Below are 25211 nucleotides of genomic sequence, written 5' to 3'. Positions count from 1 at the left end.
CAAAGAAATTGGCGGGGGTGGGGGCTTGTTTGAGGGAGAACTTGCAGGAAGAAAGGATAAATGGACTCATCACAGTATCACCATCAGATACTTATTATATATCTGTGATTATCTTGAAATTATATTATGCTTTAACCTGTTTCTTACCTGATTCTTCTATAATATAGTCTCCATGAGGACAGAGATTTTTGTCTCTTTTGTTCAGTGGTATGTGCTAAGTAGAAGTTGCTCAATAAATATTTGAATAAAGAAAGAAACAGATGAATACATTTTGCATCTTCTTTGGCTCTGCCATTTGTTAGAAAGAATAAGAGCAATTAATACAATGACAGACACTAGCCCTAGAAGTTTGTAGTTCAAAGTGGTTAATCTGGGTATAGCTCTCATATAATAATTTATAGAAAAAAATCATTGATAAAATATAAGTAAAGAATTATGCTTTTAATTATATTTTCTTTCATCTTGTCTGGCTGCATGATTATCAGGTCACATGGTATCATTTAAGACTGTGGAAGAAAACAAATGAGAAAAAATAAATAGTAGAGTAGCAGAATTGACATTGGCAGTAGGGGAGGGAGATGGCTGAATGTGTAGGGGCACGTTTATGGAGAAATTTCCTTCCATCAAGAAGGGGACGAAGTGGAGAGAATTTCCTTACATTCAAGCTCACCTTTAGTCGTGTTACTTACATAGGTAACAGTTGCTTGATTATGTTTTGGAATTCAAATATCTTTATGTTTAAAGAGTTATTTATTAGTGAAATGCCTCAAACATACAGAAAGGTAAAGACAATATAGCGAATACATAAGTACTCAATACTCATGTTGAAAACAAATGTAATGAACACCCAATTATCCCCCACCCATATGTAACAAATGTTTTCATTTTGCTTTTTGATTCACATTTTTAAACAGAAATATAACTTGTCAGAGTTTAAAATGTTCCTTCAACCTTCTAAAAACAAAAGTTTGCTTTCCATGAGATTGCAAAATAAGCCCTGTTATACTGGTACCTGAGTTTAAATAATTTCAGTGTCTTTTTTTTTTTTTTAAGCCATTTTAATGATTAAGAAAAAGGTACAGTAGAGGTTTTTTTCATTAAAGTTTAACAGCATAAAATGTCAAGTGAAAAAAGTTTTTAAAAGTTTAGAAATGACTAGTTTGGTTTCTTTTCAAAAGGAAATTGTTTCAAATAGAGAGTATGTTGTTTGCCAGCCTAATACTTTACAATTTTGTACTGTAGAAAACTTTTCTCGTACTTATGGCTCCATATATTTAGTTTTTCACTGTGTAGATTTCTGAAGAAAGAACTTCAGTGCTAAACTGGTAACACTGGTTACTTGGGGAGTTAAAGATTAGATCATGAATTTGCCCTTCAAAATTACTTTCGTAATATTTAAAGTTTTGTATAATGAGCATACATTATTTTGGAATAAGAAAAGGTAAATTTTAAACATAGGTACTTTAAAAATATCTTCTAAAATATGGTAGTACCAAATTCAACATCTCCTTTTAACAATGAAGGTGATATGAAAAGAACAGATGCATTTACGCCTATACATGATGCATATACGATGTGTATCTCACATATATATCTCACCAGTCATATAAGTATATTGCATACTTATATTGCTCTTTCCAATAATGAAAAGGAAATGGAAGCAATGTTTTCTCTGTTAGATGATGCTATCTATGATAATTTGAGGGTGTGCCATTATTTTTCATTTATTTTCTTAACAGAGAATGTTCTCTTTCTAACCTACAGTGGCTAATACAAGTTTTTTGTTTTCTCACATTTGATTATATCACCTTGGAGGGGGAAGTGATGCTCTTGCTAATTTAAGAAGGTAGCAATGTGTTAATAATTTGACAAGCATACTCTGGGTTATATAACTAAAAATTGTTTATGAGCCATCAATAGAGAAAATATCTAACATAACTGATTCTAGAATCTAATATGTTATAATTAATTTTCTTTTATCATACATGGTTTTCTATTTCTAGCAGTAATCAAACTGAGTATTTTGTTTTACAAAGGCAAAGAATAACAAAACTAACATTAGAAGAAAAATACAATTCTGTGCTGATTTTTATTTTGTTTTCAGAGCTTAAGGCTCAGAGGTTCATTAGTTATATTGTAATGTACCTAACATTTTAATATTTTAATAGAAATTAAGTAACATTATTTGATGTATATTTTATGTTTTGCATAATAAGAGACATAGTTTCAAAAGGTACCATGCAGTTTAAAAAATGTTTTTGTTTCTACATTGTTATTATCTCACTGACTATTGTTTTATATTATTTATATTATTTCTAGATAAAAGAGTGGCTCTGTTTAAACTGTCAGATGCAGAGAGCTCTAGGAGGTGACCTGGCTCCAGTTCCATCATCACCCCAGCCCAAACCGAAGACCGCCCCTGTTCCTACATCAGCAGTGAGCAAGCCAACCCCACAGTCACAGCAGATTTCTCCAAAGAAAGATACTACACCCAAACAGGATGTCTCAAAGGCACCTGAGTCTAAAAAGCCCCCACCACTAGTGAAACAGCCAACCCTTCATGGCTCCCTCCCAGTCACAGCCCAGCAGCCTCCTGTGGCAGAGTCCTCCTCCAAGCCGGCCCCTCCCAAAGAGCCTTCCGTCCCATCTGAACAGGCCAAGGTCTCCGTGGCTGATGATAAACCAAAGCAGCCCAAGACAGAAAAGCCAGCCACAGACGTTGTGTCTTCATTGTCAACAGCAGCAAAACCGGATGTTCCGAGCTCCAAAGTACCATCACAGGATCAAGAGAAAGCAATTCCTGCTCCAAAACCAGACTCTGCCAAACCCTCACAGAGTTTTCCACCCACAGGAGAAAAAGTCACCCCATTCGATTCTAAAGTCATCCCTCGACCTGCATCAGATTCAAAACTTATTTCACATCCTGGGCCTAGTTCAGAGAGCAAAGGTCAAAAACAAGTTGATTCAATTCAGAAGAAGGACGAACCCAAGAAAGCACAAACCAGAATGAGTCCTAAGCCAGATGCCAAGCCTATGCCAAAAGGGGCACCAACACCCCAAGGTCCACGACCTTCCACTGGCCAAACTGCCCCCGCATCTCCACAGCCCCCGAAACCTCAGGAGCAGTCGAGACGTTTTAGTCTGAATCTGGGAAGTATTTCTGACGTCCCTAAATCACAGCCCACAACTCCTCAAGAAACAGTGACTGGGAAACTCTTTGGGTTTGGAGCATCCATTTTCAGCCAGGCATCGAATCTCATCTCCACAGCAGGCCAGCCTGGGTCTCACTCACAGGGTGGGCCAGCGGCCCCGACAAAACAAGTCCCTCCTTCACAGCCACCTGCTTCTCAGGGGCCACCCAAGTCCACAGCACCACCTGCACCTGCAAAGGCTATCCCTGTGAAAAAGGAAACCAAAGCTCTAGTAGCTGAAAAATTAGAGCCCAAAGCTGAACAAGTTTCAACAGTAAAAACAGAAACGGAAAAGAAACCTCTGCCCACTAAGGACAGCAAACTTTCAACAGCCGAGCCTCAAAAGGTTGTTCCTCCCCGCAAACTGGAGGAAGTCCCCAAACCAGAATCAACCTGTCCTCTCTGCAAAACTAAACTCAACATAGGTTCTCAGGATCCTCCTAACTACAATACTTGCACTGAATGCAAGAAAGAAGTGTGTAACCTCTGTGGATTTAACCCTACACCACACTTGACTGAGGTAAGCAGTATTTGTATCACATATGAATGTGAGTATATCGTGTTTATTCTGGAATATTTTGGTGGCCAAGTTTCTGAGCAAAAAATACATTTTTAATAAAGAAAAATTGATACTGGTATCTTTGAAGAAGTTTCAGTTACTTATTATAGGCTTACTTTCTTATTAAAAGTTAACATAATTTAGATTTTTCTGGCTTAAAGTACCAGAAGTAAGATGATGAAATAAGCTGACAACTTAAAATAACAATTATCCCATCCTTTATATGAATTAACAACCTATAGCTTCAGAGCACTATTTGATTTTCACCTAAAAACACCAAATAAGAGTTGTAATTTACTATTCCCAGTATCTCTAATCCTTCTAGTCTCTTTCATACCTTAAAAAGAGAAGCTTGATTGATTGCAAATCTATAAACAATGTGAGATCTGTTATCTTACAAAAGTTAAGAGCTTTGAGTAAGTTAATAATATTGTCTGCTAGAAAATATTGGTTCAAATATATAATGTCTAGACTTTTTATAATTCTGTTTGAACTGTTATCTGACATAAATATAATAGAGCACTTTATTAGGAACTGTGAAAAGAAAAAGAAGTTATATGGATTTCAGTGACTAAAGTGAAGGATTATTTTTTAATGGGGTGACCGAAACACTTTTTATACAGTGTAAATGACTGAAAAGCAGATGACAATTTTCTACCTAATACAGTTATAGAAGAATGAATCTGTAAGCATTAGTCGTGTGTTAGGGCTATTAGAATATTTGGATATTGAGAGACTGAGAAGTTGAATGATGCTGCTGTCTTAGATAAGTAACAGTGATGTTTTAGTGAACATTTTGGGATTGAATTTAGATCATTGTTCATTGTTTTTATACAAATCAAAAATACTTAAGGGTTATTTTATTCTCCTCTCCTTGATTTTGTAATTCATTGGGTTGGAAAAAAAACGGAACAGATTTTTAGCAATTATACAAAAGAAGCTTTGAGACTCTTGGTGGTGTTTTTGAGTTAAATTTTTAAAATAATAATAAGTTATAAAATATTTTTATTTTTTACTTTTGAAAGATATTCGGTTGCTTTGACATGTTTAACACCGTATGAAAGTGTTGTCCCTATGGACTTAAGCTGATTCTTATCCTCTCTAACTGTGATGAATAATGTTAACCACAACCCATTTGAAAAGTAGATAAAATTTGGTTTCTCTCAGCACTCATGAGTGGTAACAACTGTAATTATTACTTACAGTATTCAGGATTCATTGTAAAAGCAAAACAACCTTAAGTGTCTTCCATATTTTTAAAAGAGTTGTTTTCTGTTGTGTAATTATGAAGAGGGAAATTTCGGTTTTCCTAGGACAGTTGTATGAATTTCATAGATTCTAAAAATTGTACCCTTTAATGAGGAGCCTATGGTATCAACACCATGCAGTTAGTTTAAATAGTTAGAAAACATACCGCACCGCTAAAAACAAAACCGTAATGTCTGCATTTAAAGTGCATTTTGTGCACACTGAAAAAAGGGCTATAACTTGTGTGTGTGTGTACATATGTATATGTACACATTTGGGCCATAAGGATTATTAGAATTCTGTCAGTGTTTCAAGGTGTGAAATGAGAGTCCTTGGGCAGAGGGACAGTAAACCTTCAAGAAAATCTTTGATTTTCTGTGTGTTGGTAAATTATATTTCAGAAGTGGTAATTTGGAAAGGAGATTCCTTGAATCAAGCAGAGAATTATCTAGGATGTGTGTGGAATTTAAATAGTTTGAAAATATAAGTGGTTTTAAGTTTTCAAATGGTTTAGGGGAAGTCTATTTTAAGTATGATCAGTGGGATTTAGATGATCTGTCATTGTTCAGATTGTTTTTTTCTGTGGTCATTTCTTTGAATCTGGAAGATCGTATTTCAGAGGAGAAAAAAATTTGATGTAACAGAAGCAGTCGACTCATGTTCTTGGTTCCACTTGACTATGTTAATCACAGTGAAGTTTTTAGCTGGTCTAAGGCCTTAATGCCCTCTGGTCTCTAGGTAAATAAAGTCCATTAGCTGACCTGGCATCAGGGGAGTGAATGAAGGTCAGTGGAGTTAATCCCTGTCGCCGTAGTTCCTACTATTTTACCTAGAAGACTTTAGAGGACTGGCAGAAGGGATTCGTTGAAGCAAAAGCCACTCTGTGTTTGCGTGTGTGTGTGCGCGCGTACATGTCCATGTATATCCAGGTAATTGTGAATTCGGTGTATATGCTTAACTTGTGGTGCTGTCCCAGCGTTTATACTACTTACTGATCTCTCCTCATTTTGAGTGGTTAGAAAGTATTTCCTCCTTGATCCTTGTTTTATTTCCATGATTTCTTTGTTCTGCTTATGTTATTTTTCTTGTGATCCAAGATTTTCTGCTGCGCTGGCACTGTAATTTCATTCCAGTTGAAAAGAGCACATTCTGAAAATACTCAGACTTTCGCCTGTAATGCAGAGTAATGGTGTTCCTTAAGAAAGGATTCAACTATGTATTTCCATTTATTTTTCTAATAAAGCACATGTAACTCTATTATAAGCCTCTGCTTCTACTACTCTCATCACTGTGAGGTAGGATGTCTTTTCCTTCTGGTGTCTCTCTTCCCTCCCCTTTTTCTGTCCTGTTCTGGGGGTGAGAAGAGCTGGTCCTAGTTTGTCATGGGTTGGGAGCTATAGACACTATCCTCCTTCCCCCGCCCATTCATTAAACACACCTGTCTCTAAGGTTGTTTCCTGTATCTCCTACTCAGCATCTCCCACAGCACCTGAAGAGTGCCAAGACTGCCTGCAGGGCCCTGGGGTGTCGCCAGGCTTCCGCCTAAGCCTTACGGTTTAACTGTTTTATGCCCAGTTTGTATAAATGGTACTCTAATCCATTAACCTCTGATAGCAAGGAACATTTTTTTTTCAGGCTTTAATTTCTGCCAAATCAGGAAATATTTTGTCTTTGAAGGAGTTTTAAACGTGATTGCAAGGCTTTCTAGTCTTACAGAATTTGGAGGCGTGCTGAGAAGAACAGCCTAAATTGGCAGTCAGTTTACCTAGTGAATTTTAATCATTCTGACTCAATTCAAGTACGAAAAGGAGTCAAAATGACTCATCTTGGGTATTTGTTTTATTGTTTGTACTACCCTTTTGGAAAGTAAATTTTTGCTATGAAAGTACGATTTAAAATTATGTTTCCTCATGCTTCAGGAAGCCCTAGAGTCATAGTTCTGCTTCCTTAGTAAGATAATTATTCATGGCCTAAATGATGTTGGAATAGCTAGCATAGATTTGTCACCAGGCAACAAATGGGCCTTTTGAGCTAGTTAAGACCCAGTGGTGTAACTGAGTTCCCTTCAGATCTTTACTCTCTAGTCAAGGTGGCTTTTGCATTTTCTTTCATACCCTTAAGGAAGGCCTGCTGGGGATGTGCTGCATTTCTTAGTTCAGTAAACACATAATATCTTGCTTTAACTTTAAAAACCATTACTTAGTACTTGAAGAAATAGATCTGTTACAAAAAAGCGTTTAAGAGTATGCATATACACATATATGAGCAATTAAAGACAGAGTGATCAAAAATCAATAAGGAGAAAATAATTCTACCAATAATCCATTTTTAAAGAATTCCATGATCGAGATCTACATTCTGTTTAAAAATTTCTGGCATGCGTGGCAAAGAGGGACACCTGATGACACTTTTTTAGTGACATAAGAAAATCGATAAGTTGGTAGAAACAAAATTTTTACTTATTAATCTTTAGGAGAAATTTGATGTTAACTTTTTATTAAGTGATATTTAGTTGAACAAAAATCCAAATGTGGGTTTAAAATAGAGATATTTTGTTTAAACAGATTTTTTCAAAAAGTAGTTTCTTCATTAGTCTTTTTTTCTGTGCATTTTTATGTATTTAATATTCTACTCTATGTGGTAGTTCTATATCCCAGTAGTAACATGATTATGTACCATTTTACCATGTGATTAAACATTTCTTAAATACTATATGAAATGATTACATATTATTCAAGTCTATGGTTGTATGTTTTTTCATACACATTCTCCTGGTATTAGGGATTTAGAATGTCTTCATTTTTTCACTATAAATAAGATGAACATTTTTGGATGTAAATATTGATAGTTTTAACTGTTTCCCAAGGAAAGGTTACTACTAAGGTTACTGAATCAAAGAACAAGGACCCTGAAGTATCAGATTCTCTTTGGAGATGTGATAGTCATTGACATTGCCACTAGCATACGTGATTCCTTTCTTAATGCAGACTCTCCAAATTTGAATATTATTTAAAATGAAATTGGTTAATTTGGAAGTGTAAAAGTGCTATAATATGGTTCCTTTGGTTTGTATTTCTTTGATTACCAGAACTTTTATTTAAATATTAAATGTATAAAGATGATTATAATTATGATCCGGACAAAACATTGTGCAGACATTGTCGGAAAAAGTAAACTGGTATTTGACTAGGCCTATGTGAAAGGCATTGTGTCAGTCGTTTTTTCACAACAACTGTGTGGGGTAGGTTTTACAGCCGCTCTAGAGATCAGGAAAAGAGTATCAGAGAGGTAGTTACCAAGCCACAGAGGTATCATTCAGAGGCTGAGTCAGTGCTCTATCTCCTGGACCATGTTTAAGTAACCTGGCGAACTGGATAACAAATGTCACTTCTTCTGTCCTCGCTTACCTATAAGTTGTGTCAATGGTAATTACTAGGACTTTAATATCAACAAATTTGCTAATATGTGCATCAAAACCAGGTAACATTTGGGGCCCATAGAATAATGGTGGCTGTGTTACATGACTGAATTTAGAATCACATGCAGATGGAGAGCTTCAGAAACGTAGAGGCCAGCAGCATCCTTTTTTTTTTCGATAAGCCTACCAACTGGTCAACATTTATTTAGGTGAAAGCATATGGCTGAATGATGAAACATAGGTTATATTTATCTTAAACTGGTCCTCCACAGTAGTTTTATCAGTTTTTATTTTGACCAACTTTGCATACATGCTACTGTTGTTCTAGGGATGCTTTGTCTGATAAGATAGTCACTGGACAAACGTAGCTAATGAGCACCGTGGCTGGCTCAAATGAAAATTACTGAAAGTGTGAAAAACACACTGGATTTCAAAAACTTAGCATGAAAACTGTAAAGTATCTCACTGATAATTTTATGTTGGTTACTACTGTGTAAGGCTTTTCTTCCTTAAATATCGAGGTTACGACTGCCTTTTCACATGTCACTTTGCAGTTGCATGTGCATGTACTGCGGTATATTGCTGTGCGGGATATATTTCTTTCTCTTTATACAAAAAAACCCCCATGACTATTACTATATTTGCTGTACTCTGATTAGCTCTTCTAGAGCTTAATTTCCTCATGTGACACAAGATAGCTCGTTCTCTTTGCATGCTCTACTGAGCAGACAGTTCTCAGGGCTTTCATCTTCTGGAAGTAAAATACCGATGCCTGGCCTGACCCAGCCTGGCCTGAAGATCAATGTTCTAGGCCCTGCTAATCATCAGTAAGAGATATCTGTACTATTGATCAGTGTACTGTGGCCATACCAACCTTTAGGTCAGGATCTCTTCTCTTTTCTACTAACTCCTCTGTTTCCAAATGTTTCCTCTGTTATTTCTTTTCAGAACTTTTGGGTCTGTTTCTATTCTCCCTGTGGCTTTGGGTGAATATCATCAGTTTTTGGGTCACTTCCTTTCAGAAGTCTCAGCAATACAGAGTGTTAGAATTTGAATATGTCATGTGGTCCATCCACTGCTTTCTTCCTTTCTTCTCTTGTTGGCAATTTATTTTCTTTTAAAATTCTGTTCTAATAATTTGTATTACAAAAGCAGTATTCCTTATAACAATCCGTAGAGTACCAAAGTGTCTGAAGAAACATGAATAGCTTCCTCTTGCCCTTGCACTTCATGTTAATGCTTTAGTATCTATTGAGATGTCTTTTTTTTTTTTTTTGCTTTTTGTTTATTTCTATAATGGTTATACCAACAGTGAAATGTAAAGGAAAGGATTTGAGATTTTTCAAAAAGTCTTATGGGCTAGTTGTTTTTAAAACTAATGTATTTATTTTGAAATGAACATGTTTTCTTACTATACATATTTTCATTGAATTCTTTTTTTTCACAAAATTTTATACATTGGACAAGTGAATTTTCACTGACTTGCCTCATTCTACTTATGAGGGAAATAGCTGTGCAGTATCTCAATAGTGATGCCCATTCTCCTCATGAAAACTGAGATGTTGAAGATATTTCGAGTTCCTGTTACTGTACAAACAAGGTTACAGTAAAACATCAACACATATATTTTTCCATTGTATCTTGATATGTTAGATAAATTCCTTAAAATGGGCGGGCAAGGTTAAGACAAATCATGTTTGACAGAGTTTCCATATTACTTTTTTTTAAAAGGGTAGTAATTATAGTCCTGCCAACAAACTATTAGTGTCTCTAGTTTCCCACACTGGATAGTAGTTCATATTTATCAGTTTCAAGAGTCAGAAGTTAAATAGTATTGTTGCATAATATTAAATTTCCCTGCCTACTTTGAGAGTAAACATTATATATTTATCAAAATCAAGAGCTTATCAATGACTTGTATTTCTCCTGTTTTTTTAAGTTGCCCATTTGTACGCATTGGCCATATTTTCCTGTGCATATGTTGTATATTTCTTAAAGTATTTTAGAGAATTTAATTCTTTGTCATCTTATCTTGAAACGACTTTCCCTGTTGATCACTTGTTTTTAACTTTCTTTATGAAATTTTCTTCTGTACATGAGGTTTTTAAAAAAACTTCTATGCAATCAAATCGTCCAGTGTTTCCTTGCTTGCTTATTTTGCTAGAGAAGGCCTTTTCACATTTTTATTATAAAAATAGCCTTCCACATTTACTCCTAAACACCTGTAGTTTTATTTTTCACTTCCGATCACTTATCTGTAATTGATTTTTTTTTGGTATGATGTGAGGTGAAGGGCCTAACTTTATATATTCAAAACGTATAGCCACTTATCTCCATGTTATTTATTAAGTAATACATCATTTTACCTCTGGTTTTTATTGCCAATTTCTTCATGTAATAAATTTCCATTGAGACAGTTTTCTTTTCTAGATTCTTAAATTTGTACTGTTATGTATCTAGTTTAGAGTGTCAGCACCTTACTATTTTTATGAGTCTAGTTTTAATATTTAAAGATATTAAATATCCATGAACACCTTAGCAAGAGTCTAGTAATAGGGTATTGTCCTTCCCAGGATTTGGCTTTACCTTATTCTACTTATAAACTAATAAATTAACTTGTTACAGTTTCATGGATGCCAATAGTAGACATGAGATTCCTGGGTTGGATGCAAAGAACTTTATTACTCACACCACAGGAGGCAGCATGAACATCAGCATGTTTGCATCAGTTCCCCTTGTCCCCCACTCTCATGTGGGTCACATGAGACATGGGCCTAGATTGATGCTACACACGTAGGTTTGAGTCACAGGTGATGAGCACTGAGCTTGTGGAATCCACCTCTTTTATAGCAAGCAGTAAGTTAGTCTGCTCTTTGTCCCAGAGGGAGACATGGCCTCATCCCTAAGGTTGTTGCCTATTCCACACAGAAGCTTGAGAAATGGCCAAGGTGAAGAGCAGTAAAGGTCTTGCATTGTTGGCAAACCCCGTAAGATGTGTAGGTATAGGAGAGACCCACTGAGGATTGTCTTTCCCAAAGGTATTAATAATCCAGTGGTTTTAAAGCTTAAAATATTATCAACTGTTCCTTCCAATGATGTTGAATATAGACACCAAGTGTAGAAAGCTGATAAATGTGGAAGTGTGCTGGTTGAGGCCAACTTCATCTGTGTGACTAAGGGCTGGAAGCTGCCCATTTGGCAGCCTCTCTTATTCTTGGGCCTGCCTCTGATCCAGCTCCATGAAACTCATGAATAGAGGCTACTTCTCAAAACTCCTACTTTAAAGATGAAGAAAATGGGCTCAGGGAACTGAAATGATATGCTTCTTAAGGTTGGGGTCAGATAGTGGTTGCTGAAGTACTAAATAAAAATACCCTTTTCATTGTTTGTTTTCTGCATCTTCTTTTAAAACTTCCCTCCTTGACTTGCTCGTGAACAAAAGAAACGAGAAAAATTTGTGAAACAAACAACTCAGTCTTATATTCAAACAAGCATTGCTCTAGCAGAAAATACATGCTCCAAGATCTAATATATATATTAATATTTTCTTGCCTTATTATATGTGAGTTACATAACCCCCCATATTAGCATAGTGTTAATATGATTTGAAAGTAAATTCAGTGGCATTTTCACTACACGGAGTTGTGGCATGACTCTGAGATTACTCCTTTATTAAATTATAAAAATTGATCTAGTCACATAGCAAAATAATGTTTTGGTCTAATAACAGTCTATACTATTGATAATGTAATTTACTTGGTCATTTTATACAACTTATTGTAGATCTGTCTTAGTCTAGGAGGGAAATGTAACAACAGATATTCATGTAAATAATTGAAATAATGTTTTAATATTTCTTAACATTGGAAAATTTTATTTGTGTGTATATCTGTATATATACAAGTAGATGTGTGTGTGTGTGTGTATATGCATATGTATATATTTTAGAGCTAAAATTAGAAATTTCCCTGGGAAGAAATTAGGACTTAAAATACCATGAGGTTTAATTTGGGGAGATAACATACGTGCAGTGTTGTGTGTTAGCATACAGAACTGTGAATCACATCTACCAATTTTAAAAAATGTATAGTGTCAAATAGAAGCATGATCAGGAGAAAGCAAAATATGCCTTGCACATGGAATTAACCATTGGAATAAAAATAACCTCATATGTCTATGTGTGGAATCCTTAAACTTGGATTTAAGTACTTTTTGCTTCTCTTGTATATTTTAAAATTTCATGTGAAAAAAATGGACAGTCAGATGTGGGAAGACATGTCATTTTAATTTACCAATCTGGGAATCCACAGAAAGAAGGGATATTCATTTAAAGCACTTTTAGTTGTTGTTGTTGTTGTTTTTTTTAAGTCTATGAGAAGACTGTTTTAACAGCTAAGTATATAGGTAAATGATGGTTGTGAGTTTATCTTAATTGTTTTTAAATCCTTAAATTAGATTTGTATTCACTTACATTACCTTTTAAGCATGTCAGTTATACATTTATAACTGTAAACATGTATAACAGTTATACATTGTCACCCAGTTTATCTCACGATTCCATAACTTTATAAGTAGAATGATCTTTTTTCCAACATACCACACACTGTCACTGCTCTCATCAGCTCAGAGTACCATCACAAGCAGTTTTCTTTTGCACCTGCTAAAAATAGAACCTGTCTACCTGAGCCACACTTCCAAAGGAAAGCTAATTAAAGCACTCAGTAGGGGCTGCGCCCATGAGCCATGGTCGCTGAGCCTGTGCGTCCGGAGCCTGTGCTCCACAGCGGGAGAGGCCACAACAGTGAGAGGCCCGCGTACCGCAAAAAAAAAAAAAAAAAAAAAAAGCACTCAGTAAACAATTTACTTTTTCATTGAGTAAACGGCATGCCCGAATGCCTGTTAATTTCTTTTGCTATTTACTCAGCCTTCTTGAAACTCTGTGGACTTCTTTCATCTGTTATATATCATGTATTTATTCTTTCATTCTTGTTTAATTCATCAACATACTGCAATACATGAGTAACTACTGGAAAAATAACTACTCTCCACTTTAAAGAAAAGTCACATTCATACAGAAGTAATTATGCAAGTATTATCTAAGTATACAAAAATCTTAATAATAGACTTAAAAGACTTAAATAGAAGTGAAGAGTGTCAGCTGAGCCATGCAAAACAAAAGATTGAATGTGTTTTGTGACTTTTATAAAAAGAATCATCCTCTATTTAAAAGCCTTCCTCTTTTATGGGGATCTAATTGACCTAGAGTCAGTTTTCTCATGGCATTGTAATACAGTGTAAAGAGAGATACACTAAATGATGGACACAACATATTTTGATAATATACCTGTCTGAATAATCTAAGACAGGTTTTTTTTTCAAAAAAGCATTTTATGTGCATCCCACACAATGCTACACTAAAAACATATCCCTCAAGAAAATTTGCAAATGCTTCATATTTAATTTCTCTTAAAGATACGAATTGCATATGACAATCCTTTTAATAAAGGACTTTGTTGAACCAAGTATAAAAAAAATTATTTTACCACATAGTTATTTTACTTATTTGGCAGAACTAGTGTTCTAAATGACACATATTGCTCAAGAAATAGTAGTTTAAATACTAAATACATTTTAATTAATACCTTCATTTTCTTTTTTTTTTTTTTTTTTGCGGTACGCGGGCCTCTCACTGTTGTGGCCTCTCCCGTTGTGGAGCACAGGCTCCGGACGCGCAGGCTCAGCGGCCATGGCTCACGGGCCCAGCCGCTCCGCGGCACGTGGGATCTTCCTGTACCGGGGCACGAACCCGTGTCCCCTGCATAAACAGGTGGACTCTCAACCACTGTGCCACCAGGGAAGCCCAGTACTTTCATTTTCTTATTCCTAAAATGCTTTCTTTTGCCTCCAGAGACATAAATGACACCATCTAGGGAAATTTTCCGTTAAGGTGTATGACACACACTTCATGTTCAATATGCCCCATGTTGGAGTTGTCATTTTTTCCTTGTGTCCCTCTTCATGTGTCCCCTGTCAGACTGAAAGGCATCACAGATCCCGAGGGTCATTCTAGACTTCTCTTTCTCTATCACTCGCCCGGAAGCAGTAGCTTTCAACTGTTGTCAATTCTACGTGCTAAAGATATCTGTTCTCTTGCCTCCTTCTTAGTCTTACTGTGAGAGCCTTGTTTGAGCCCTTGTTTATCGTCTTCGCTAATGTGATAGACCATGAATACTTTATTTGGGGAAACTCAGTTTCTCAAATTTCATTCTCCTACAAGTTGCCGAATATTTCTGCAGTTTCCTTGTGTATCATGTTCTACTGAATCCCTTAGTCTTTTCTCACTTAGGACTATATTCAGTGCCATGAGCAAAGAATATACTTTCCGTCCTCCATGTGCCTCAATACTTTGCATGTGCCTCAGTATTCTCCACCTCCCCACATCTTTATCTCCTGTCCATTTTTTGAGATTCATCTCAGATACCATTTCCCCTTGACCCCCTGCTTCATGTTCTAATACTCCAGTCAGCCCTCTTATATATCTTGCAGTTGCCCGTTTAGTCGTGTCATCCCATGGGAATGTGACCCTTGGAGCACCGTCGGTGCTATCAAAATGCCAGCATGTGGTAGGTAGTCAATACGTGTTTGTTCAATGAAGGAAAGACAGAATTTAGGGAAATGGCATGTAGAGTAAAAGTCATGCTTTGTGTTAATAGCATCATAATTGTAGTTAGAAGTAGTATGAAACTTGGTTATTTAGTTCTATATTGGCTGCGAGTATTTTTAAAGCCCTCTTAAAAAGTCTTACATACTAATATATATATATCTTTGCATGTGTTCTTAAAGTACAGAAGTATTAGAAAGCAGATGAGCTTTTTTTACATGAAAATGTAAGAACTTTCTGTTTTTTAATTATTTCTTTAAATATTACCTCAATGAGGCCAGCCTAGACCACTCTGTTTACTACTGTAACCTGCCTGGCACCTCCCATAATGCAATGTTTTCTTACCCTGCTCTCTTTTTTCTTTGTCCAGAGCACTTACTACCTTGTAACATAATATTTCATTTACTAATTTACTATGTTTTAAAAAAATTATCTCTCTGCCTCACTAGATGCAAGGCACAGAGTAGACTCACAAATCCAGGTACTTGGCTTACGGCAGCATACTGTCATGAAATCTTTATACAACCAGTGAATTAGTCCTGTATGGTTACTGCAGATGCAGTACCTGAATAAGGTATACTGGAAAGTTGATTCAGAATGCTAAGATCTGGTCAGACTCATATCTGGTGAGCTGCAAATGTTTTTAACGACTTTCCTACCTCACCTTTTCCCAATATGCCTCATTTCAAAAGGTGAAAAGAAGACACATACACCACATATTTGGAAGAACTTTCTGCATGTAAAGCCTCATTATAAAATTGAGTCCATAAAGGATATTGTATCTTCTGTTATGGCTGAGGGATAAACGAATGAAACTAAGTTTCAAGGAAAAGAGACAATGGGTTGGGTGATCTGTTGAGAGGCAGCATAGCAGGGTTGTCAAGATGGCACCTATACCACCTCCTAGTAGCTCGGTTTTGTCACCTATCAAAGAGGACCTCCCTCATGGGGCTGTTGTGAGGATTAGAAGAGTGGATACCTGTTAAGCTTTAGGAACAGTTCATGACGCTGCACTTGATGAAACTCAGTAAACGATAGTTTTGCTCACTACAGTTGGCAGATCTAGAAGGCCTATGGTACCAAGATATACCTTTTGCTGAATAGACGGGATGAAAATGATTCCTTTCTAAGTGAAGCTTCACTTCTAAAAAGAGTTAAGCTGCTTAATGAAATGTGTTTTTATGTTAAATAGTAAGTGTGAGCCTTTACTGCAAGCTTGAAAGATTATGTCAGGTTATTTTATATAATGCAAAACGTAATGGGCCCTGACTAAAAGAAAATACGTGCATTGCTGTGTGCTTTTATTTGCTATGTCAACAGTGCTTCTATTTTTACTTATTTAATGAGCTTTTCTCTGTGATTGTGGCATATTAATATGAATGCATTCTTTACATATGAAAAGAAGCAAAGTATCTCTAAGATTTGGAAAAGATTTTCATTGGGAGAAGTTATAGCATGGATTTTCTTCAAGCGAGTATATTTGGAAAGCCTTAGAAAATGGCCTATAAATGATTACCAACAAGAATATGTTGACATGAGAAATGCTCACTGAAAATTATGGCTAAACGGCTTAATTCATGTTAGCAATGGGCTGAGATTTTTTTTCTTTCCTCACATTTAAATGAGTTCACATTTTTGTATTTATAGGCTTTATATCATCATGACTTTTTACTAAATGAAGCCCAGTAGCCAGAATTGTTAGAATGATTTATCTTAGTTCTTAAAAAACAAGCGTGTATTTCCTAATTAAAACACTCTGTCACCCTCAGGGAAATTGTAAATATACTTCTTGACAGATACAATGTTATTTAAGTTACACAGAAATAATTATATCATTTGTAGTTATAAAAATGATGTTATATTCTCTATTTAAAAAAATTATATAACATTTAAAGGAAAACTAAATATAGAGTCAATTTTAAAACTGACATTACTCTAAATTCAAGTAGTGCAGTGAAGACTGATTTTTTTTTTTTCCTGCATGGGTGTTAGTTTTCTATTGCTTTGTAACAAGTTGTCACAAACTTGGTAGCTTAAAACAGTACCAGTTTATTAGCTCACAGTTTTGTAGCTCTGAAGTTTGGTATAGTGTGGTTTGGTTCTCAGAGCAGATCTTACAAGACTAAAATCAAGATATTGTTGGGGTGTGTTCCTTTGTGGGGGCTCTGCCGAAGAACCTGCTTCCAAGTTTATTCAGGTTGTTGGCAGAATTCAGTTCTTTGTGGTTGTAGGACTGAGGTCTCTGTTTCCTTGTTGGCTATCCACCGGAGCCACTGTTAGTTCTTGCAGGTTGGTGGCCTTCCTTGTCTTAGGGCTCCCCCACCTTCAAAGCCAGTAACAGAGAATTTCCCTCATGTGGAATCCATCTCACACTTTAAATTTCTGGCTTGAAGAAGGACCCAGGCTCTTCCAAAGGATCACCTGGTTGGATTGAGCCTGACTAAATATCATCTCTTTGGATTTACTCAGAAGTCAACTGATTAATAAACTAATCATTGAGAGATGTCCCATCATATTTACAGTCTCCACCTATACTAAAGGGGAGGGAATTAAATAAGGTGTGTATACCAGAGGGCAGAAATCTTAGGGGTGTGAGATCCATTTTATTTATTTATTATTATTCTTTTCTTTTTTTTTAACATCTTTACTGGAGTATAATTGCTTTACAATGGTGTGTTAGTTTCTGCTTTATAACAAAGTGAATCAGCTATACATATACATATATCCCCATATCTCCTCCCTCTTGATCAATTTTAGAATTCTGCCTAGCAGAACAACTGAATTATTGAACTTAGTAGTAAAGGAGAACACACCTATTTAATTGATTTTGTCATAGGACATGCATACTTAATTGTACATGGGTACTTCATTGATGCCTGAATGTAAAGCAGAATTAATTTATTTCAGATCCCATTGGAAGGAGAGTGAGTTAGAGCAATACCAGAAGTGATCTTTATGGTGTCATCTCTCCTTTAAAGCCTTCCCCTCCAAAATAGTAATGAGTTGGAGTTCCATGGCGGTCCAATGGTTAAGACTGCACCCTTCCACAGCAGGGGGCATGGGTTCGATCCCTGCTCAGGGAACTAAGATCCTGCATTCTTCACGGTGCGGCCAAAAAAAAAAAAAAAATATATGTAATGCATTATTCTCTCTATTTGGGATAGTAATGAGAGGGCTTTATGAATATACAGTTTAATGCTTGACCTCATTTTTTAATCTTATCATTAATTTATTAAATGAACCAGATTATATTGGAAATTAGAGTATAGGATTCCCTCTAGGGGAGGAGATGGACCACAGGGTTTAGCAACTAGCTGGCTGTTTGGAAGTGGAAGGTAAACATGACTCCATGGTTTTCATTCTGGAACATTGGGGCAGCGATTGTAAAATCAAGCAAAATTGAAGTTTGTGCATTTACTGGAATGTTGATTTCAGAGGGTAGTTAGATTACTCAGTTCCAGATCTCAGAGGATATTTCAGGGATAACCATCTTGTTTTGGATATCATCAGAATAGAAAAGATGTCAGAGCATGAAATTAGATTATAATATCAAAGAAGAGAACACAGAAACGCATAGAGGCTGGAGAGCTAGGAAAGGCCACAATCTGTGGGGAAGGAGGAAAGGACGCAAAACATAGCATATTGAGTGCTTAGAGAGAAAGGAAAAAAGAGGGCATTTTGGAAATACAAGGGAAGAGAGATTTTTTTTTTTTAGGAAAACAAGTGATTAAGTACCAACAGTATGGTGATAAAATTGATCTCCTAATAGCTGTATTATAAATTGTTACAAATCTTTTTTTAAAAAGGCATATTCAGAGCCAAAGAGCATCTGTATTCTTGGATCTAGTTAATATTCCTTAGGGTTTTACCAGACAAATGATTTAAGAGAAGAAAGGCCCTATGCTTATTGCATCATTTTCTTTAGTAGTAAAAACAAATAAAACCCCCAAACTATAAAGATCTACATTTCCAGCAATAGAGATGGTTATATAAAGAAAACATGGCACATTATAATTTATACAGTCTAACACTTATTGAGCACCGACCTGGGTGTCAGGTTCTAAGAGCCAGATATACAGAACTACATCAGGATGCATGATTGTTCTCATTCTACAGATGGGATACTGAGAACAGAAAAGTGACTAAGTTCCCGCTGCAATGTAAGTTGGAGAATTAGAGTTTTAACTCAGTCTGGCTCCAAATTGGGAAATCTGAATTTATCTGCAAGATTGCCTTTCAAAATTGATGGAATGTTATGAAACCATTGACATAATAACTGATTGTTATTTGGAGAAATCATATATTTATGAAATAATATTAATTAAAATATGGTTTTGCTCTTATTATAATTTATAAGGCTGGAAAGACCATTCTTAAGTGAAAATAGATGAATTAGAATGGTAGATTTATCTTCATTTTTTCTTGAAATTTTTTGTCTTTAATCTTTTAAAAGTAATTGGAAAGAGAGGCTGTCTATAGCATCATGCTACAAAATCATCGGCTAGAACAGTCATTCGAACTGATATATTTTATTCAGTATGAAGCCAGACAGCTAGAAAGAGCAAATACATCAATATCAAGACCACAGAAGATAAAGAGAAAAAGGAGCTAGCTGTATGTTAGGGTTAAAGCTATTGAGAAGGTGTTGAAGGTCTATGGAAATGAGATTCATGCATTGGCAAGGTACACTAAACAATAGAGCTTTCAAAAGAGGAGAGTAGTTTGTTAGGGAATGAACTGTGGTTGGAAAGTAGCAATGGAGAGTAGGAGATATACAACTCCCCTCACTCCATCACACTCCCATGCAGATATTTTTGGGAATCAGTCTAAGAAAAAAAAAATAATTTTGGAAAAGCTGGCAATTAAGCAGAAGAATAGACGGAAACGTTATAGAATTAAAACAGGGTTTGCTTGGGGCATATTTAGAGTCCACTAGAATTGCAGACACCTGTTTAGTTCACCTGGTGAGGTACAAGGTTAAGGTCTGGGTATAGATGTGGGTATGAGAGTTTGAGAGTTGGGACAGGTACTTAGATCTGTGATTATTATTTACAGGCACAGCGAAGTGAGGGGGCTGAAAGCAAGAAGTCCAGAGAGTACTAAGTCCAAACTTTCAAAGTAGTTACATTAGTTATAGTAGAGGCATTTCAAGTAGCCACAAACATTTCTAGGTCCAGTACATTTTGCAGACATAGCCCTGATTCAGGTAAGAATTAATGAAGGAGGTTGGTTAATAACAGTGGTCACGTAAAAAATTGAGGAGGGAGAATATGTTTTGCACAATAAAAACAACATAACTCCTTAAAATATTGAACATTTATCCCTTTCTGCCTTTAATGATTAAAGGACTAAGGATGAGTACAGTCTGTTTCAGAATTGTGTACTTGCTTAAGTATTTGAATTTGGGTAGTATTTTTAAAAGATAAAACTTGGGTATAAAATTGTATTTAATTTTTTACAGCACATACAGTGGGAAATTGAACTTTTAAAATGATAATTTTAGGTGAAACTTTCCATGTGAAGGTATTTCTATTTCTCTGATAAATGTCTTATGATAGATAGAATGATAGGTAGATAAGAAAGTAGAAAGATATGTATACAGGTGGATGCTATAGGCTAGGATAAAAGTTGACATATGTGGTGTGAAAAATGACCAAATAAATATGGACTTAGGATCTAATATACAAAGAAGAGCAAAGGAAAAGAAAATTCATCAGTTTCACTGCTAATAGCGACTTTTGCTTCTTCCGTTTTCAAGTCAATGATTTTTTAGAGATGAGTTTTTTTCTCTCACTCACATGTATACACACCTACATGCACACATGAACTATTTTACTTTATGTAAATTATATTACTTTTAATTTGCCAAAAATATCTGAAAACTATTATAATTTGAAACTTGAGTTCTTTAATATATATAATTTATGTATAGTTTTGTTCATTTGTGAGTTGTGTTGGTCTTCCAATGAATAAGTTTTCTAATGAATTCAACTGGGTATATCTATATATTTGAAAAATCCAAATCAAAACTAAAAGTTATTAATTGTAAAGGTGACTAAGCATTGACTTTTTAATAGATATTTTAGTTATGATTAATTTATATTAAGTCAATTAAATCTCAGTTAAGGCCTAAGTAAAGGAAACATTATTGTACTTTGTGTATTTAACAAATGACAGAAGGGTAGACTCGGGCAAAATGGATTCATGTTGGTCTTGATTGAATATTAAATTTTGTTCTCCACAACACTTAACTCCAGCAGGTGCTAAATGAAATTCACCCAGGCATGACAGTGGTGACGTGCAACTGCTGACATCTAGCTGTGTTTTCTTCCTGTTATGTTGGTCACAGGATAAGTCATAGGTGCATAGGTGCGACACCAACGATAATACAGCTTCTTTAGTAATTCTGGCAAATGTCCACATCCACTTGCAATTAATAGATAGTAAATTTCTTTCTTTTAAGTATTGCTTATATTATTTCTTTTTTTCTTAAGTGGGATGGCTTTTGGTAAGAAATATATTTAATTGATTTCAGTATTGTAAAATACATATGAATGATCATAAAATAAGGTAGTGAATTTTCTTGAAAAAAGAAAGGTACTTCCAAAGAGAATAAAGACTAAGAATTTGACCTGTAAAATAATCCTTGATAACTTTTATTTGTTATAGTTACTGGCTAATATAACTATAGCAGGTGGTATTCACTCAGGATGGGATCTAAATCCTGAAAGAAGGATTCTGGAACATTGACTTAGACTGAAAGAATAAAATCAGGCTACAGTTGATATTAGATTGTTATTTCTTCACTTATAGACAGAATTCCACAGTACTGCAGCACATGGCTACATACATGTATATGATCTGTGAGTATGAGTAAAAAGAAAAAAAACATCAAATTGATCACTTAAATCTATATATATATTGACTACTCTTTTTGTCTTTTAAAATGCAGTGAGTCTGTGTTTGATGCATGTCTTCAAAGTATTTAGGTATATTTACTAACTTTTTGTTTAGTTCTTCAGGCATGAGAGTGTGCTAAAAATTCTGATAATTTTTAAGTGATTCTAAAAAGCTGGGTAAAGTGATAAATCACACTATTAATAAGCACAGATGTTTGATATATTAGATCATCTTGGTTAAAATAAAGTTAAATATTTTTTCTTACTGTAGTGAATACTCAGAATTTTGAATGTGGTAAGGTACATCCCATAAAGGGATGTTAATACCTTTCTCATACTTATTTTGTTGAATATGTCTAGGGATTTGTGTATGTTATTTGAGACAAACTTCTGGAAATGTTGACCTTGTTAAATTTGTTATATTAAAATTGAATAATAATGACAAAACATACCTATATTTTCCTTTTCTACTTGCATATTTTACTGTTTCATATAAAATGAAGCTGAAATTTTAAATGCTTTGGAAGATTTTAGAAAAAAAGGAATGACATAGCATCTGCCCTCACAAAACTCATAATTCAGTAAAATAGGAAAACCTATAAAATGGCTAATGAAAGTTAGACCATTGTAATTACTGTAGTAGAAGTATGAAAAAAAAGGATCATAAAAATGTAGGAAAATGAGGGTTTTGATGAGCAAAAAAGTATTCTGGCACATATATAGTATGATCAAAACTAATTCTTATTATTTCTTATCTTTTATGTTCATCAAACTCACACTAGCTTAAGACATTTACAGATAAATTGGAACTGAAAAATGTGGTTTCTTTTTCAGATTTCCTGTACTGTTACTGTATTTTCTTAGAATGTGTGTTTGAATGAACAAGACTTTGAAATTATAAGGCTCTAAATGTGCCACTCAATGAAGTAAACAATAACCAACTTTAAAAAATAATCTTGGCTCAACAGGGAGATCAGCTCGGTGCTTTGTGACCACCTGGAGGGCTGGGATAGGGAGGGTGGGAGGGAGGGAGACGCAAGAGGGAAGAGATATGGGAACATATGTATATGTATAACTGATTCACTTTGTTATAAAGCAGAAACTAACACACCATTGTAAAGCAATTATACCCCAATAAAGATGTTAAAAAAATATACATATATAAAATTAAAAATAATAATAATAATCTTGGCTCAAAGGCCATAATCCCTTAGATGAGTCTCTGGCATCCATCAGTGCTAAAGTGCATTGATATTCTTGAGATTATAATTTTATTTTTACTAAGTATAGGCAAATAGCCTTCTTTGGAGAAAATGAGGTTTCTCTTTGGGAAGGCCTATGAAGCATTAACTTAATACAGTAAACTGTTTTGTGACTTTATAATAAATAATGATGGTGAGGAAGGATTCCTTGCATTTGGTGTTGCTTAATATTGTGTGACTTAGTCTGTCTTGACTTTTGTATGACAGCATAATTAATATTATGTTGAAGTTTTAGGATTATCATTTTTTTTCTATGACAGTTTGATAAGCAAGAAAGAGCATAAACATGAAGTATTTGTTATGGTTTGGCAGAGTTAGAAACTGACTTGCATTTAATTGAGATTCTAATTTTGAAAAAAATTTCCAGGCTTCCTTTTCTATGTTAAGTACAGATGTATTAAGACAATTATCAGACTCTCATAATTGTTTGTCTCATAAACACTGGAATACCTAATGATTTGTGTATGAATAGCTTTTTTTTTTTTTCCTTAAAAAAATAAGGGTGGCTATTAGAGGTAGTAGGTAGATGATCTTGGAAGGTTTTTCTGGTCAAAATTTTATATTGAGCTTCTTAATATTCTGAGCATTGTTCTAAGCACTTTACTTATTGAGGTATTACTACCTCTATAAGTCTTAAGAAAAATTTGTAATAACAGCAGAAGTAAATTACTAATGTTTTACAATAGAAGTCCCCACCACACAGGGTTTTGTAATTACTTGTGAGGTATGTTAAAAATATGAGTTTCAAATGTAATCAGGCTGTATCTATTGGATCCTCATGATATGCCAGACATTGCATCACCTTCTAACTCTAGCGAATAAAGTAGGCAAGCACCCTCTTGCTCTGGCAGTTCCAATCTATGAGAGAGAGGAATAAAAGTGAATAAATGAGTACAACTAAAACAGGGTGGTTCCCTGAAGGCCTTTTTGAGGTTGGATCATTTTAGGTGAGACCGGTGAGGTGAGACGGGTCAGGGGAATGGGGTAGGAGCGTGCAGGGCAATTCAAACAGAAGAGATGGCCTACGTAAAGGCTCTGAATGTTAGAAAATGCCGGATTGTGATGTTGAATAGAGAGAGCCAAAAAAAAGTGTCATGAGAAGGCACTCTCCAGTTCATAGAGGACTAATACTTGTAAATAACTGTCATACACAAGTAAATTAATGCAAATTGAAGTTTACCCTAGAATTACGTCCTCATTCTAATGTTTTCTGATAGGCTGCTTTGGTGAGTCAAAATAGAAGTATGGTTATTAACTAGAGCAGCAGAAGGTACACTAAATTTGCTCCTTATTTCTAGTGAGCAGAGGATTATTTCTTTCCCTTTCATATTTGTGGTAGTTGCAAATTACTGTAATGCTTTATTTCACCACAAGTAGTTTCTAGAATGCCCATGAAAGTAAGAATGCAAGTATCATTTGTTGCATGTGTCCAGGTGGAAATACATTGAGAAATTATTTTTTGGCGGGATTGTGATTCTCAAAACTCTTATATCTTGGGCTCTTAAGACATCTCAATGCAAGTTAGATATTCCTTCACATTGCAATGCTTCCTTATGCTAAATCTGACATAGTCCTTGAAACCGATGAGTTTTAAAAACAATTTCAAATTAGGTAGTATTTCAGATACAAAGAGAAAAACATAATGAACACCCCATCCAATCTTGTCAAATCTTAATATGTAACCTTATTTGCTTTAGGCAGATATCATATGAGTCCAGGCACAGCACCCTTGATACTCCTCTTTGATTCCATTACCATCCCCCACTTCTCAGAGAAAACTACCATCCTAAATTTGTTATATCTTTTTACCCTAAACAGGGTTTTATATTTTTATTATACATATATGTGATCATAAGCAATATAAAGTATTGTTCTGAACTTTAATTCATGAGGATACATGTATCTTTGGTTCATTCATCTTAACTATTGTATAGATTGGCTTATTGTATGGATGTTTTCTGAATATACCATAT

The 25211-nt window shown here is 35.0% G+C and overlaps 1 protein-coding gene across 1 annotated transcript in view; it reads left to right on the top strand.

The window, feature by feature from the left end:
• The window catches only part of PCLO (piccolo presynaptic cytomatrix protein), a 363526-nt gene that overhangs the window by 24304 nt on the left and 314011 nt on the right, over window positions 1-25211 (top strand). Inside the window, exon 3 of the mRNA XM_060020341.1 lies at window positions 2320-3711. Coding sequence (XP_059876324.1) covers window positions 2320-3711 — 1392 coding nt within the window. The remainder of the gene's footprint in view (window positions 1-2319; window positions 3712-25211) is intronic.

This window comes from Delphinus delphis, chromosome 9 (assembly GCF_949987515.2).
Source record: "Delphinus delphis chromosome 9, mDelDel1.2, whole genome shotgun sequence".
Taxonomy (NCBI): Eukaryota; Metazoa; Chordata; class Mammalia; order Artiodactyla; family Delphinidae; genus Delphinus; species Delphinus delphis.
Note: the sequence above shows the minus strand (reverse complement) of the source record. Positions and strands in the feature narration are given on the sequence as shown.